At 30.9% G+C, this 13,183-nt stretch overlaps 5 protein-coding genes across 5 annotated transcripts in view; 2 read left to right on the forward strand and 3 right to left on the reverse strand.

The window, feature by feature from the left end:
* The window catches only part of LOC108684146 (group XV phospholipase A2-like), a 2,436-nt gene extending 487 nt beyond the window's left edge, over nucleotides 1-1,949 (reverse strand). The window contains exons 1-5 of the mRNA XM_018188268.1: nucleotides 1,508-1,949; nucleotides 1,012-1,154; nucleotides 694-928; nucleotides 346-573; nucleotides 1-166 (exon numbers count right to left, since the gene is read on the reverse strand). Coding sequence (XP_018043757.1) covers nucleotides 1-166; nucleotides 346-573; nucleotides 694-928; nucleotides 1,012-1,154; nucleotides 1,508-1,613 — 878 coding nt within the window. The 5' untranslated portion in view covers nucleotides 1,614-1,949. The remainder of the gene's footprint in view (nucleotides 167-345; nucleotides 574-693; nucleotides 929-1,011; nucleotides 1,155-1,507) is intronic.
* A 1,440-nt stretch (nucleotides 1,950-3,389) lies between these two features.
* LOC108684145 (heat shock factor-binding protein 1) lies at nucleotides 3,390-4,801 on the forward strand. The gene is made up of 3 exons (XM_018188267.1): nucleotides 3,390-3,717; nucleotides 3,811-3,877; nucleotides 4,550-4,801. The coding sequence occupies exons 1-3, from the start codon at nucleotides 3,619-3,621 to the stop codon at nucleotides 4,636-4,638; spliced, it is 255 nt and encodes an 84-aa protein (XP_018043756.1). The 5' UTR covers nucleotides 3,390-3,618; the 3' UTR covers nucleotides 4,639-4,801.
* A 41-nt stretch (nucleotides 4,802-4,842) lies between these two features.
* Nucleotides 4,843-7,345, reverse strand: LOC108684144 (protein FAM92A1-A). Its single transcript, XM_018188266.1, has 7 exons — nucleotides 7,284-7,345; nucleotides 7,079-7,180; nucleotides 6,830-6,958; nucleotides 6,307-6,487; nucleotides 5,853-6,077; nucleotides 5,400-5,561; nucleotides 4,843-5,327 (listed from the first exon to the last, which is right to left on the reverse strand). Exons 1-7 carry the CDS (start codon nucleotides 7,313-7,315, stop codon nucleotides 5,196-5,198), a joined length of 963 nt encoding a protein of 320 aa, XP_018043755.1. The 5' UTR covers nucleotides 7,316-7,345; the 3' UTR covers nucleotides 4,843-5,195.
* Nucleotides 7,346-8,180: 835 nt separating this feature from the next.
* LOC108694909 (secretion-regulating guanine nucleotide exchange factor-like) lies at nucleotides 8,181-10,200 on the reverse strand. Its single transcript, XM_018204606.1, has 5 exons — nucleotides 10,131-10,200; nucleotides 9,341-9,911; nucleotides 8,730-8,981; nucleotides 8,482-8,646; nucleotides 8,181-8,350 (listed from the first exon to the last, which is right to left on the reverse strand). The coding sequence occupies exons 1-5, from the start codon at nucleotides 10,155-10,157 to the stop codon at nucleotides 8,181-8,183; spliced, it is 1,185 nt and encodes a 394-aa protein (XP_018060095.1). The 5' UTR covers nucleotides 10,158-10,200.
* Nucleotides 10,201-10,624: 424 nt separating this feature from the next.
* Nucleotides 10,625-12,979, forward strand: LOC108695115 (cell division cycle protein 23 homolog). Its single transcript, XM_018204874.1, has 7 exons — nucleotides 10,625-10,744; nucleotides 10,828-11,483; nucleotides 11,710-11,889; nucleotides 11,985-12,149; nucleotides 12,225-12,471; nucleotides 12,540-12,804; nucleotides 12,866-12,979. Exons 1-7 carry the CDS (start codon nucleotides 10,644-10,646, stop codon nucleotides 12,977-12,979), a joined length of 1,728 nt encoding a protein of 575 aa, XP_018060363.1. The 5' UTR covers nucleotides 10,625-10,643.
* Nucleotides 12,980-13,183: the final 204 nt, after the last annotated feature.

Below are 13,183 nucleotides of genomic sequence, written 5' to 3' on the forward strand. Positions count from 1 at the left end.
TATTGTTGTAAATTGCTCAACGTATAGTTTTTCTGATCCGATTGCACCAAAATCTCTGTGTCTTTCCAAAGTAGTTTTGAAGGTAACAACCATCCTAGACTTGGACTCGTTATCTGTTCGTCTCTTAATACACTTTCACGAAGAAAATATGCACCTAAATCATCTCCTGTATTAGATACATAAAAATGTGTATGTAAAGCATTATATCTCATAAAACAAGATAATAGTTGAAAACTTTTTATTATACTATTCAAGTTATCTGCTAATTTATCAATAATTCAACAATAATTGATTATTAATCATTGCAAGTGGACAAGATTATACAAATAAGATTGATACGCTTACCAATGGCAAATACTTTAATAGCCTTGACAGATCCTGCCCATACAGCACTAAGTGTGATAAAGGCATTTATGTATTTATCCTTCCATTTTTGACTTTGACGTTGTAACATTATAAGAGTCATAGGTCCACCCATGCTGTGAACCAGTAGCGTCACTGGCGTATTATTATTCATTATATACGTTTCTTCGACTAAAGTTTTCAATTTAGTAAAGAATTCTTCATTTTCGCCTGCAGTTTAAGGTCTTTATCTCGGTAAATTTGTAGTACAATTAAATAAAATAAATGATACTAAATGCTAGCATGTAATGCCTGTACAAAACAATTTATAGATATCATCTTTCTACATACTAGGTCCTTTTCTGAAATCATAAGGTGCACCACGTATCGATAAATTCCTGATGTATCCTAAATCGTTTACCAACATGTTTCCAATGTCCTTGAAATACGAGCCTGGTGAGGCCCTGCTGGGATCTATATATTCAACTACAAATGGATTACCCCATCCCGGTATCCTTATATCTACTCCAGGTTGATTGCTAGTGGTCCTTGTCACATTATCATAATTCAATTTAAGATTATCTATCTGTAATAGGATTAAAAATTACTTTCAAATTATTCAGCTAGAAAAAGACTAGAGCTATGCATGATAAATCAAAATGATCGTACAAAGCAATCTATCACGACAGGTACAAGCAGTTCCATGTTCAGCCACAAGTTAAAATAATCGTTGGATATTTTCGCGCAGATATAATGCACCACTGATGACTTGTTAATCCTTGCCTCGACCTGACTGCCGCCATCACCTGGAACTGGAATATCATTTTCCTTCGTAAGTAGACGCGCTCTTTGCAACATCTCAATAAGTTGATATCTTTGAAGTTCTATGACACTACGATAAGAGTCACATCATCAAAGGAGAGAATCATACAAAGCGGCACTTCAGAGCCGTTTCGAGCCCTAAAGTGCAGACAGAAAGGACATGATAACTTTCGGCGAGTAAACGCTTTCAAAAATATCTTATACACACATCACAGACTTCTAAGGAATATCCTAAAGATATCCACAGGATGTCTCTATCCTTCCTGAACATCTTAAGGATACTAAGATGTCTCAGATAAAATATGATGTGTATGGACAATAATAAAACGCTTTTTTGACTTACCCAAAATAATGGGCGATATTTGTTTAGTTTTGGCGTGCCAGGATCTCACCAGTTGCATAGTGAGTGAGAGAACAATTATCACGCTCAGGAGAGCTGCCAGGCGCATTGTTTGTTCGCAGCTACGATAAAACGAGGCGGATTTTCACAGGAAAGAAATACGTATATCTTGGAAATTAAATGAACTTGATTATTCAATGAACAATTTCTTTTCCGTCTCCTCCTGATCTAACAAAACAGAAATATCCTATGCTCGTCACTGTTTGTTTGCTCCAGTTTCGATAATCAGCTGATATCGCCTCATGCGTCGAAGTAGATGACATTTGTGATCAGCGACAGCCAATTGAAGTGACGGACGAGGACAAAAAGTATTAGGGAATTCGCACAATAAAAGGAATAGGAAATAGAGAACAGAAAATAAGAATTTTAATCTATCAGAAATCATGTTTTGTGGAATACATAGTTTCTGATAGGTTGAAATTATTATTCTCTGTTCTCTGTTCCCTATTCCTTTTATTGTGCGGAGCCCCTTATTCTATTGGCATCTTTCGTAAGCATTGTTCTGATCGATCGTTATTGCCTCTTGTATTTGCGTATTTGAAAAACATGTTATTAGACGGAGCGATTTAAATTATCGATAAACGCAAGTTTAATGACGTTAAAGAAGAAAAGAGTAAACACGAATTTCGTTGTTGCAATTACGTAAACAGATTTACGTTTCAGATTAGATTTTATTATTCTTTTTTCCGAAATGCTTTGTTTTGTGTAAAATAAAATGTACAAGGACATAAAAGTTGAAACAAACAGATTTATGGTCAGTTTATAGTTCCATTGCCGATTTTGCAATAAGCATCAATTACGTCAGAAGTCAATCAAACAAGTCAAAGACAAACAAGTTTGAATACGGAGCATAAAATATGATTCATCAATCATATGACTATAAATTGACTCGTATAGAAGACTCGTATATGTCACGTTTTAAATTGCCTTCGTCAGCATATATTTGTTCTCATTATTTAAGGTTAATTTAAAAATAAGCTCTAGTTTCTTTATAATGTATACACATGACAAGCAGTTTTTTTTCTTATTTGTAAATCTACATAAATCTACACGTGTCACACGTTGGCAAAATAAAAATCAAGAGTAACAAAAATATAAACAAAATTTTTTTAGGAAATTTTTAGTATATTTATTTATTTGACTTTTAAATGTAAATTTTTATTTTTTCGTCCACATGATTAAAACTCCTACAGCACAAAAAAGTTGCTGCAAATTCTATGCTGTATATTAGGAAGTAGAGATAAAAAATCTGAGTAAAAAATTGAGTAAAAATCAATTCTTTACTTTCTCAAACAGAACAAGTCAAATAATAATGTCAAAATATTAAAATAAATTGAAAATGATAATAAATTGAAAAATGATTTTTAATAATTATTTTGGAATTATTTTGATATCATTGATAATATGATCATTGATATCATTGATATCATGATAATAATTGTTCTGCTTAGATTTAGTCTTGAAAATTATTTACTTCGAGTTATTTTCTTTAGATATATGGTGACATATATTATTATATGTTATTCTAAAATTAATTTAAAGTTTTTGCATTCATCCGAAAGATTTTTGTGCAAAAATAGTTGTAAACAATGAAAATATAGTACAATAACTAAGCCTATAGCTACGAGTATTATCTATTTTCGGAGTTCTGATAAAAAATTTTTTTTTTATTGTACAAATTAATGTTCAATTTGCTAAGTTTTTATTTCTAATTGCAAGCAAAAATCTTGATTTTTTAAAAAAATTTCTAATTAAAGGAAAAAGTTGCAATAAAATTTGTGCAATAGAAAAGACAACATTTGAAAATTCATTTCCAGGTTTCATATCATTCATTATCGGTGTCTCGTCAACGTCGGGGATCGAACGAGTACATTGTTAGATCAATTGACGGTGCTTAGCACCGATCGACACTAAAGACTGCGAGTGAGCACACAGTGGGTAAATAACTAGATACGGCGTCGTCGCACGCGTCTGCTCGGGAAGATCCATTGCGTTGGACCGGACGAGCCGAGCTTTAATCCTCGTTTCCTCCCCCTCCGGTTAAAGCATCGAGGATGGCCGATGTCAAACAGGATCACAAAGGCGAGGACGTTGACAGCTATGGGATGGGCAACAGCGCTGACCCGAAGAACATGCAGGAGCTGACGCAATACGTGAGTCCGCGTATTTACGCACAGGATGACGGTGACGCATCCAGGGACGATCCGTCGCGATGCGACCCTGACGCTACGTTGACTCCTTTACAGGTGCAAACGCTGTTGCAGAACATGCAGGATAAGTTTCAAACCATGTCTGACCAGATCATAGGAAGAAATATCCTTTTTTTTCTGTTTAACCTAAAACGGTGCTGCAAGCTGTTGAAGCGGCAAAATTTGTGGAAAAATCTGTGTTGACATTTTATCATGTAACAGGGCTTGTTTCTATTAGTGCACGTCAAGTTTTTTGCTGTATTGCCAAGTAGTTTATTTATCTCTGAACGTAAGTAGTAAAAAACATATAACTGTTTTTTTTTATTATTAATTTTGTCGAGTCATGCTTCTGTTTCAATAATTAGGAAGGAAACTTTGTGTCTATATAACTTTAAAGTTTTATTGGCATATGCTTTTATATTCCAATTAGTTGTTTATAAGAGATTAATAAAATTTCTCTATTTTTTTTAGCTGAATTTCTTGCATGGTTCATCTCCTTTTTTTTCATGTTGAAAAAAAAAGAAAAAAACGAGCCACTCAAGAAAGTCACAAAAGTTTAGGTAAAAAGAACCTGATATATGTATTGTTTGTATATAAATATCCTCAACTATATTAATTTTTTAACTGTATTCAAGACTATCCTTTATTTGATTATTAATTGAATTAAATATTATACAAGTGAACTATATTCACTTATTTATTATAGTATTATTCATAAAAGTTAACGTATGTTTATTTATAGTATTAATAGTTGTTACAAATATATAATTATTATAAGATCCTTAATAAGAAATACTAGATGAAATGGGTAACAGAATAGACGACCTGGAAAAGAATATCGCAGACCTAATGACACAAGCAGGAGTCGAAGGAGGTGATAAATAAGCTCATTCTTTCTTCAATGCACTCATCTATAAGTAACAACTTATCTAAAGTATCTAATAAAGTATTGCTGTACTTTATTGTCATGGAAAAAAAATGTATACAGATAGTGAGATAACCATCCTTTTGTTACAATACAAAAAATAAACTTACACTTTTTTAGAAATATATTTTGATATTATTTCAATTCTCGTTTCAGATAACTGAGATATCGACTAAACCAATATAATAATTAGGTTACTTAACTTCAATGGAATGTTGGTTACATTGATTCTTATATATTATCTTTATCTCAATGTTTCTCTTATCTCTTTAAAACAATATTGTGCATACAAGGACGCTTAAATTAATACAAATAAGCAAGTGTAAGAAAATGTTTACTTTGTTTGATTCAATCTGTAAGGTATGCGATATATTATAGATGACATTAAAGACTTCTGACATGTAGGAATTGCTGGGACGGGTCTGAGAATGAAGTGTTTCTTTACTTTGTATCCAGTGTGTTTTGATACTCTTTTCTAAAAAGATAAAAATGCAAAATATTAAAAGAATGATTGAAATTACATAGATTTCTGCCTAGTTCTCACAGGCTTCTCTCGAATTGATTCTGATTCCGTTTCTTCTGTGCTATCTGGATATTCTTCAACTTGAACCGACTCTGAAGAATTTGTGTACGCAGTTCGTATAGAATCCTAAAACTTGCCACATTAGAATCCAAAATTAAAACTATAGAGCAATATGTTCAAATAATATTTTGCACCTACAGCAGATTCGGTTCCTCGATTAGCTAATTTCTGTGACGCCAAGGGCGAAGATGCGAATCGAGTGGCTAAGTTCGTTAACGAGTAAGCCTGTCGAAATGAAGTTCTGCCCACCGTGTCTAATCTTGCAACAGAATCGGGAACTCGTAATGTGTCTCGAAATTCCTAAATACAGAAGTAATACTTTATTTGAATAATGATTACAAAATTGCATCAGCATTTAACAGTAAAGTTAATATTGAAATGTCAAGTCTTTCTCATTCATAACAAAATAAAATCATAACAAAATATCAATTTAAAGCAAGTTTACCCCGTTCATTTCTCCTCTCGCATTTTGAAAGTCCTGCATGTTAAAGGATGAACAATATTGACCACCATATTTTGTAAATATAATTCTTTCTTAACTTTAACCAGAGACACAATTTAGAAAAAAATTAAAATGATCTTCTATCTCACCTCAATATCTTTAACTTCGTCAATAGCTGCAACATCTTGATATGCTTTGGTCAGAAGCTCGAGGGCTTTTGTATGAAAGCTCAATTCGACAGTGACAAAATCTAAAAGTATAGATTTCAAATCGTGCAACTTTCGTCGTTCGAATGAGTCGATTTGTTCCTCCAGACCTTTTACCACTCGGGATACTTCGATGGACGCTTTCGTTAGCTCCGACTCAGCTTGAGACTAATATTCTTTTTCAGTTAAAGATTTATAATATAACAAGATATTCTTGAAACTAATTATATCACTTTAAAATTACTTTATTAATATTTTTTTTATTAATATTTTATTAATATTAATATCTTGTTCTTAATTATTAATTTAACATTTTGCTTCATTATTATGAAAGATATAGAATTAATTAAGTTATAATTAAAATTAACTAATGTTAAATTTTTAATTATAAGGATACTATCATTTGACGATTTCTGGGATTTCTTTCTCGAACTTTGTCCAAATGTCTTCGTCTTGTAAGTTCTCTGTCGCGTGCTGCAAATGTGTTTTTTACATCATCGCGGGCATGTTTGCAAATTATTGCATATTGCGAAAGAGGTACAATCACTTTGGAATCCAATCTTTGTACTTCCGCATCTCTGTAGAGCAGATCAATAATGTTAAAAGTATAAATCAAAATAATGTTGAAGCAAAAAATAAAACGTAATGCAATTAAAATAGCACAGATAAATCAAATGGAAATTATTTAAAAATTTTCTAATAATTTTTCGCAGTCGAGGAATAAAAAGCTGATTTAATAGAAAAAAATAAAGACTTTTATAAATTTTATTATTAATGAAAATAGCAACTATAATTTTTAATTTTTTATATTTTTTATTGTCAATACTAAACGTAAAAATTATTTACAAAAAAGTTAGTATTTTTTATGCATTATGAAGAAAACGTAATTATTTGAAACAAAATCTAGTTTTACGTTTTACCTATAATCACCGATGACTGATAATGTTGCAGAAAAATTTGCTAGTCCGGCGCTCATTGATCGATTTATAACTTCAGAATCTGCATAAGTTTGTATTATTTTAGCCACTTCATCGCTTTTATCACGCAATCTGAAAAAATAAATTAGTAAATAGCGAACGAAACGGAGCACATCGTTGTAAAAACAATAGGGAATAAGAATATGTCACTAAGGAAAAATAATCGATATGATTTGTTGGTCGGAGGAGCACCTGGCAGCTTTTCTGGTGAACGCCGCGAATATTGAGCACAGCTCGGCGAAGTATTTTTCCACGCCAGTTATGCGATCTTGTACAAACTTCGCTTCTTGCTCACTAATAAAAAAATATTTACATTTAATTTAAGGTTTGTTTATGATTTGCTCATGATGTCAAATGGCGACATAAAAATAAATCACATGTTTTCAGTTTAACTTACTACAAGCTGCTTTGAGAACGTGATCGAAGCATCTTTTTATTAAGTGTTCTTTAAAAAATCTTTAAAAAATAATTCAACGAACTGTTTTACGTCAAATTTCTTTGCCGCAGAATTATCTCGCGAAGCGTAGAAAACATGTTCTTTGTTTCCTTTCCAATATGCTTCGTTGACAGTTGCCTACTGGCAGGTGGTAAATTGCCGCAGGCAGTTGTGAAGTTATACGTGTATTTTCTATACTGTCTTCGAGCTAACTATGCAGGGGGGTTGATTACGAATTTCTGATTATCTTATGAAAGATGGTTCTATCTGACCTATTTATTATAACTTTTTTTATGTTCTATTTCGCGATAATACAATCATTTTTATTATTCTCTTAATAAAGATTTGTGCATTTCATAACTTCTGTTTTGTCTATATAAAACAAAATCAGATTGCTTTTATGCATTTACATAAGTTGGATTATTTTATCTTTCGGTAAACTTTAGCTATCTTATTCTTTTATGCTGCTATTCTTTTGTTTTTTCAGTAATAGATAAATTACCGTATAGTTTATCCGAAGATGGAATAATTAGCCCCTAATTTTTATATTAGAAAAATAAAACTAACAGTTAAATCATGTAAAAATATTATTTTTATGCATTTATATTAAATTTTTATATTAGAAAATGAAACTTACGTTATATCTACTGTATATAAAATGTGGAAAATGTGGAAAATGAATAAGGAATTTTACATTATTGATTTTACTTATCTTTGCTTTATAATACTGCAATAAAATAACGAATTGATCAGCAATGTCAAGATATATTTATAAAAATACTTTATTGCAGGTATACGATTTAATATTTAATAAATAACAAATTTATACAATAATTATACAATAATATAATATCGCAATTAGCTAATGTCTTTTAGCACAGCGAATGAATGTCCTGCGCCAGTACCCACGAGAATGACAACGGAATTAGATGGCACTGAAAGAAATTCTGGCCGTAAAACATTCTCCGTTTTTCCGTTACCACAGTTTCCATGCTCGTTCCAACCCCAGCACAGCACTGCTCCATTATCTATAATTAAATTATTTATTATAATATATATAATATAATAAAATAAATTCCCAATTACATAAAATTGTAATTATTTGACATGTCTTTTATTTCTTTAGCATTTATACATTTTATCACATATAATAATTTACCGGTTAAAGCAACATTATGCTCCGATCCAACTGAAAGTTGAATGATTTTCGGAATATTTTCTATACACTGAAGTCTCTCTTCCGTAGAAATTTCATTTTGTGATTTCAATAAAAAACGGCCTAATTGACCATAGTCGTTTCTTCCCCACGAAAAAATAATACCATCTGAAATTATATGTACATTTTAATATGTATATAAAAGGTTTAATATATGTAGCAAAAACACAAAGTGAATTTAGTTTGTTTACTGCTCAAGATATTTATGTGACTCCAGCCTGTATGAATTTGAATTGGTGTATCATGTTGTATGTTTGAGAGAGGAATACATAGAGGTTGCGATATTCGTGTTTCAGAAAATGTTTTAGAAAAAAATCCCAGCTGTCCGTGCTTGTTATCACCAAAGACATATATATTATATGTTTGTCTTTTTGTTAGGACTATAGTATGATATTGACCACAGATAACATTTTCCACGTTTCCTTGCATTGCCCGTTCTGCAACTGTTCACCTATGTTTTAATTAAGTGGAAATATTTTCATAATAAATTTTTTTTTATAATAAAATGTATTTTCAATAAAACAGTTATCGGCGTGACTATTTAAGTAACAAATGATAAAATAAATGATATAAAGTGTGTAAAATTCAACCTAGAAGAGTGATAAGTAAATATTGAAACTATAAATATTGAAACTATAAACTATAAAATAATAATATAAAAAACTATAAAAATAATAATATAAAAAATAATAAAAACATATATTAATAAATATTCGAAGAAATTTAATATCTTTAGAATTTTTTAATTCATACATTCATTTTTACAGAATAAAAATTATTCAAAATATGATTTATTATATACCTTTGGTGAATATACCAAGAAGAGTATAAGGTTTCATGGTTTCTGGATTAATCAAACCCAATTGTCCTCTATTATTTGATCCACAAACATAGAGTTCATGATTCTCTGTTACTATGGCGGTGTGTCGCAGACCCATTGAAACATTCTTTATTTTCTTGTCAAATGAAATTTTGCGGGGATGAGATATTGAAGGAAAAACTGAAGGATCCAAACCTAATTGTCCATAACGATTGGAACCCCATACATATAATTCGTCATTCCTTGTTAATGCCATGGAACTGTCCCATCCACAGCAAATATCAATCACTACTTCATGTTCAAGAGCACATATCCTTTGAAATATCAGAATATTTTCTTGCTCAATGTTGATGTTTCCAGCTTGTCCTTTGTTGTTCAAACCACAGGAATAAACATGACCATTCGTATCTAAAATCAATGTGTGTCCAGCACCACCAACAATTTTCCTGATGAGTTCTGGCTTTAAGGAACATCTAGATAAATCAACTTCTTGAGGTAGAACAAATTGCTCAGATAATAAACCTTGTCCAAGTTGACCATGGGAATTTGCACCCTGTAAAAGATATATATGCTCATAATATTAATTTTTCGAATTTTTTATAAATCTGCTATAGAGTTATATTTTGAAAGTTGAAATTTTTGCTTTCACTCAGACATATACATATATTCAGAAAATCCACAATGTGTACACGCACAATAGAAGTTCTCGTTAACATGACATAACAAAAGTTTGGATATTTTATAATTATAATTATAATTATAATTATCTTACCCATGAAATCAGACGATACGTAAACATTATATTTGAATTATATTCTTTATTAAATATTTTCTTTCTTATAATTCAGAATATATTTCTTTGTATTACTCCACATCCGCATATTTACAAAATGCGACAAAATGCGTCATTTGGAAAAGGCAAGTACTCATGAAAAATCACCAATTACACAATTTAGCGTAAAAGTCTTTCTTGGTCGATGAAATATCCAATACAATATTTTGCTAAATGTCTTGTTATTTAGCAAAAATAATATACTATTTTTTTGTTTACACATTTAAATGATTTTATATGCAACAGCCTTTAGTAAGTGCACGAATTTTGGATTAGATATATGTGTATATATATATATGTATGTATATGATGTAAACAAACATGCCGGCATACAAGCAAGCCACATTAAGAAATATAGATTAATTAAATAAGAATTTTTTTCTGACTGTGTAACATTAAATGCTATTATTTTTGTAAGTGACGTAACGTAGAAGATCAATTAAGCTGAGCAAAATGCAGGAATCCGTGAAGTTCAATCTTAAAGAGGTTAAATCGGATCTTCTGCATGCGATACACGAATGCTCCCAGCGCGGTTTGCTACACACTACTAAATGGTGAATTTTTGCTTGAATAAATGTATTACAGTCCCTTTATGCGTACACTTTTAGGATTCTACATTTATGTCTCTTTGTTATAGGTTAGCGGAATTAAATTATTCTTTGAAAAATATAGATATAGATGATTTGACTATACATGCCAAAGTACCAGAGGTCAGCGAAGCAGAGGATATCTATACCTTAGCTAAAACATACTTTGATCTAAAGGAATACGATAGAGCGGCTTATTTCACAATGGACTGTGTAAGTCCTAAGATTAGATTTTTACATTTATATTCACGTTATTTATCAGGGGAGAAAAAGAAGATAGATGATATGACGGATGTTCCGCCAGATCCTCTGAAAAACGAGACTCTAAAGTATCTTTGTGCTGATCTAAGGTCAGATCATTTGGCATCAAAACTAGATGGTTATGGATTATATCTTTTTGGTGTAACATTGAAAAAGCTGCAACTCATTAGAGAAGCTACAGACGTTCTAGTGGAATCTATTCATAAGGAGCCTATGCATTGGGGTGCATGGTTAGAACTGGCTGCTTTAATCACAGATAGGGAGAAGTTGGAGAGCTTATGCCTTCCTAATCATTGGATGAAATATTTCTTTATGGCACACATGTACTTAGAATTACAGCTCATAGATGAAGGTTTAGCGTTATATTGTCAATTGCAATCGATGGGTTTTCAGAAAAATGGTTATGTTTTAGCTCAAACTGCAATTGCAGTGCATTATAGAAGAGGCAAGTTAGCGAATTCAGTATTTAGAATAAACAACTGTTTATAATCTTTATTGAAATATTTTAAATCAATTTTCTTTCTTGGTTATATAAATTAATTTTAGAATTTAGTTAAATCTATCATGCATATTCATAATTATTTGAAATATATTTTCTTCTAAATAATATCTTCTAATAATAAGCAATAAGTTGCTTGAATATCATGTTATAAAAACATTTTTTATTTTAGATGTTGATAATGCAATAGAAACTTTCAAAAGAATAATAGATGAAGATCCATATTGCCTTGATAACATGGACACATATTCGAATTTACTTTATGTGAAAGAAATGAAAGTTGAATTAGCAGATTTGGCGCACAGGGCTACTGAGATAGATAAATACAGATTAGAGACTTGTTGTATAGTTGGTACGTATTAATTGTGCATCTCTTTAAAAAGCATAATTTCATATTTAAGGAAAATATACTTTTAAGAAATATTTTTAAAATGATGTCTCTTTTAGGAAATTATTACAGTTTAAGAGCGGATCATCAAAAAGCAGTGATGTATTTTCATAGAGCATTAAAAATGAATCCTCAATATTTATCAGCTTGGACATTGTTAGGTCATGAATTTATGGAAATGAAAAATACTAATGGTGCTATTCATAGTTATAGACAAGCAATTGGTAAATTCTTTGCACATTTTTTTGTTTGCATCCGCAACATATTACATTTTTCATTTATATTTTTCAACTTGCTAGAGGTGAACAGACGAGATTATAGAGCATGGTATGGTTTGGGTCAGACATACGAAATCTTGAAAATGCCATTTTATGGGTTATATTATTATAAACAAGCACAGCTTTTAAGGCCCCATGATAGTAGAATGGTTCTAGCCTTGGGCGAAGCATATGAAAAACAGGATAAAATTCAAGATGCACTCAAATGTTATTACAAGGCATGCAATGTAGGCGATATAGAAGGAATGGCACTTTTAAAATTAGCAACGTATGTATCCGATATGTAATATCGAAATGATAGAAATAATATATGTATATTTTTTTATTTTGCTACAGACTGTATGAGAAATTAGGAGAACACGATCATGCAGCGGCAGCTTATACAGATTTTGTAATGGATGAATTTCGAAGTGTCGATAGAACAGAACTGAGTCACGCATATAAATATCTCACGCAGTATCACTTAAAGAAGGAACAATTGGATCAAGCTAATCATTATGCACAGAAGTGCCTTCAGTTTGATGAAACAAAAGAGGAAGCAAAAGTGCTATTACGAACTATCGCTGAAAAAAGAGTGAAAGTAGAAGAAACTTCTATGGTGGTAAGTAATATTATTTAATAGTAAAAATAATTAGCAAAATAATTAAATTTCGTTTTTTTAGGTGGATGATATGAATGAAACGGATCCTGTGATTGAGCAAAGAGTGCGAACGACGGATGCAACACCTGGAAGTCAACTATCGCCAATGAATCTTTCGTTCACCCCTACACCATAAATAAAATGGATATTTTCCGTTCAGTATATAATTTTAAAATGCTTATAATTCTGTACATAAATACAAAAGATTCATTTTTTGTATATTTTTTATATATTTTTGTAATAAATTTTTTTTCTCTAACGGTAATAAACGATTAAAAATTCTTGTATTAAGTGCAAGTGGTTGTAATTATTGGATAGCATATGTATATATATATATATA

Source organism: Atta colombica, unplaced genomic scaffold (genome assembly GCF_001594045.1).
Source record: "Atta colombica isolate Treedump-2 unplaced genomic scaffold, Acol1.0 scaffold126, whole genome shotgun sequence".
NCBI classification, from domain to species: Eukaryota; Metazoa; Arthropoda; class Insecta; order Hymenoptera; family Formicidae; genus Atta; species Atta colombica.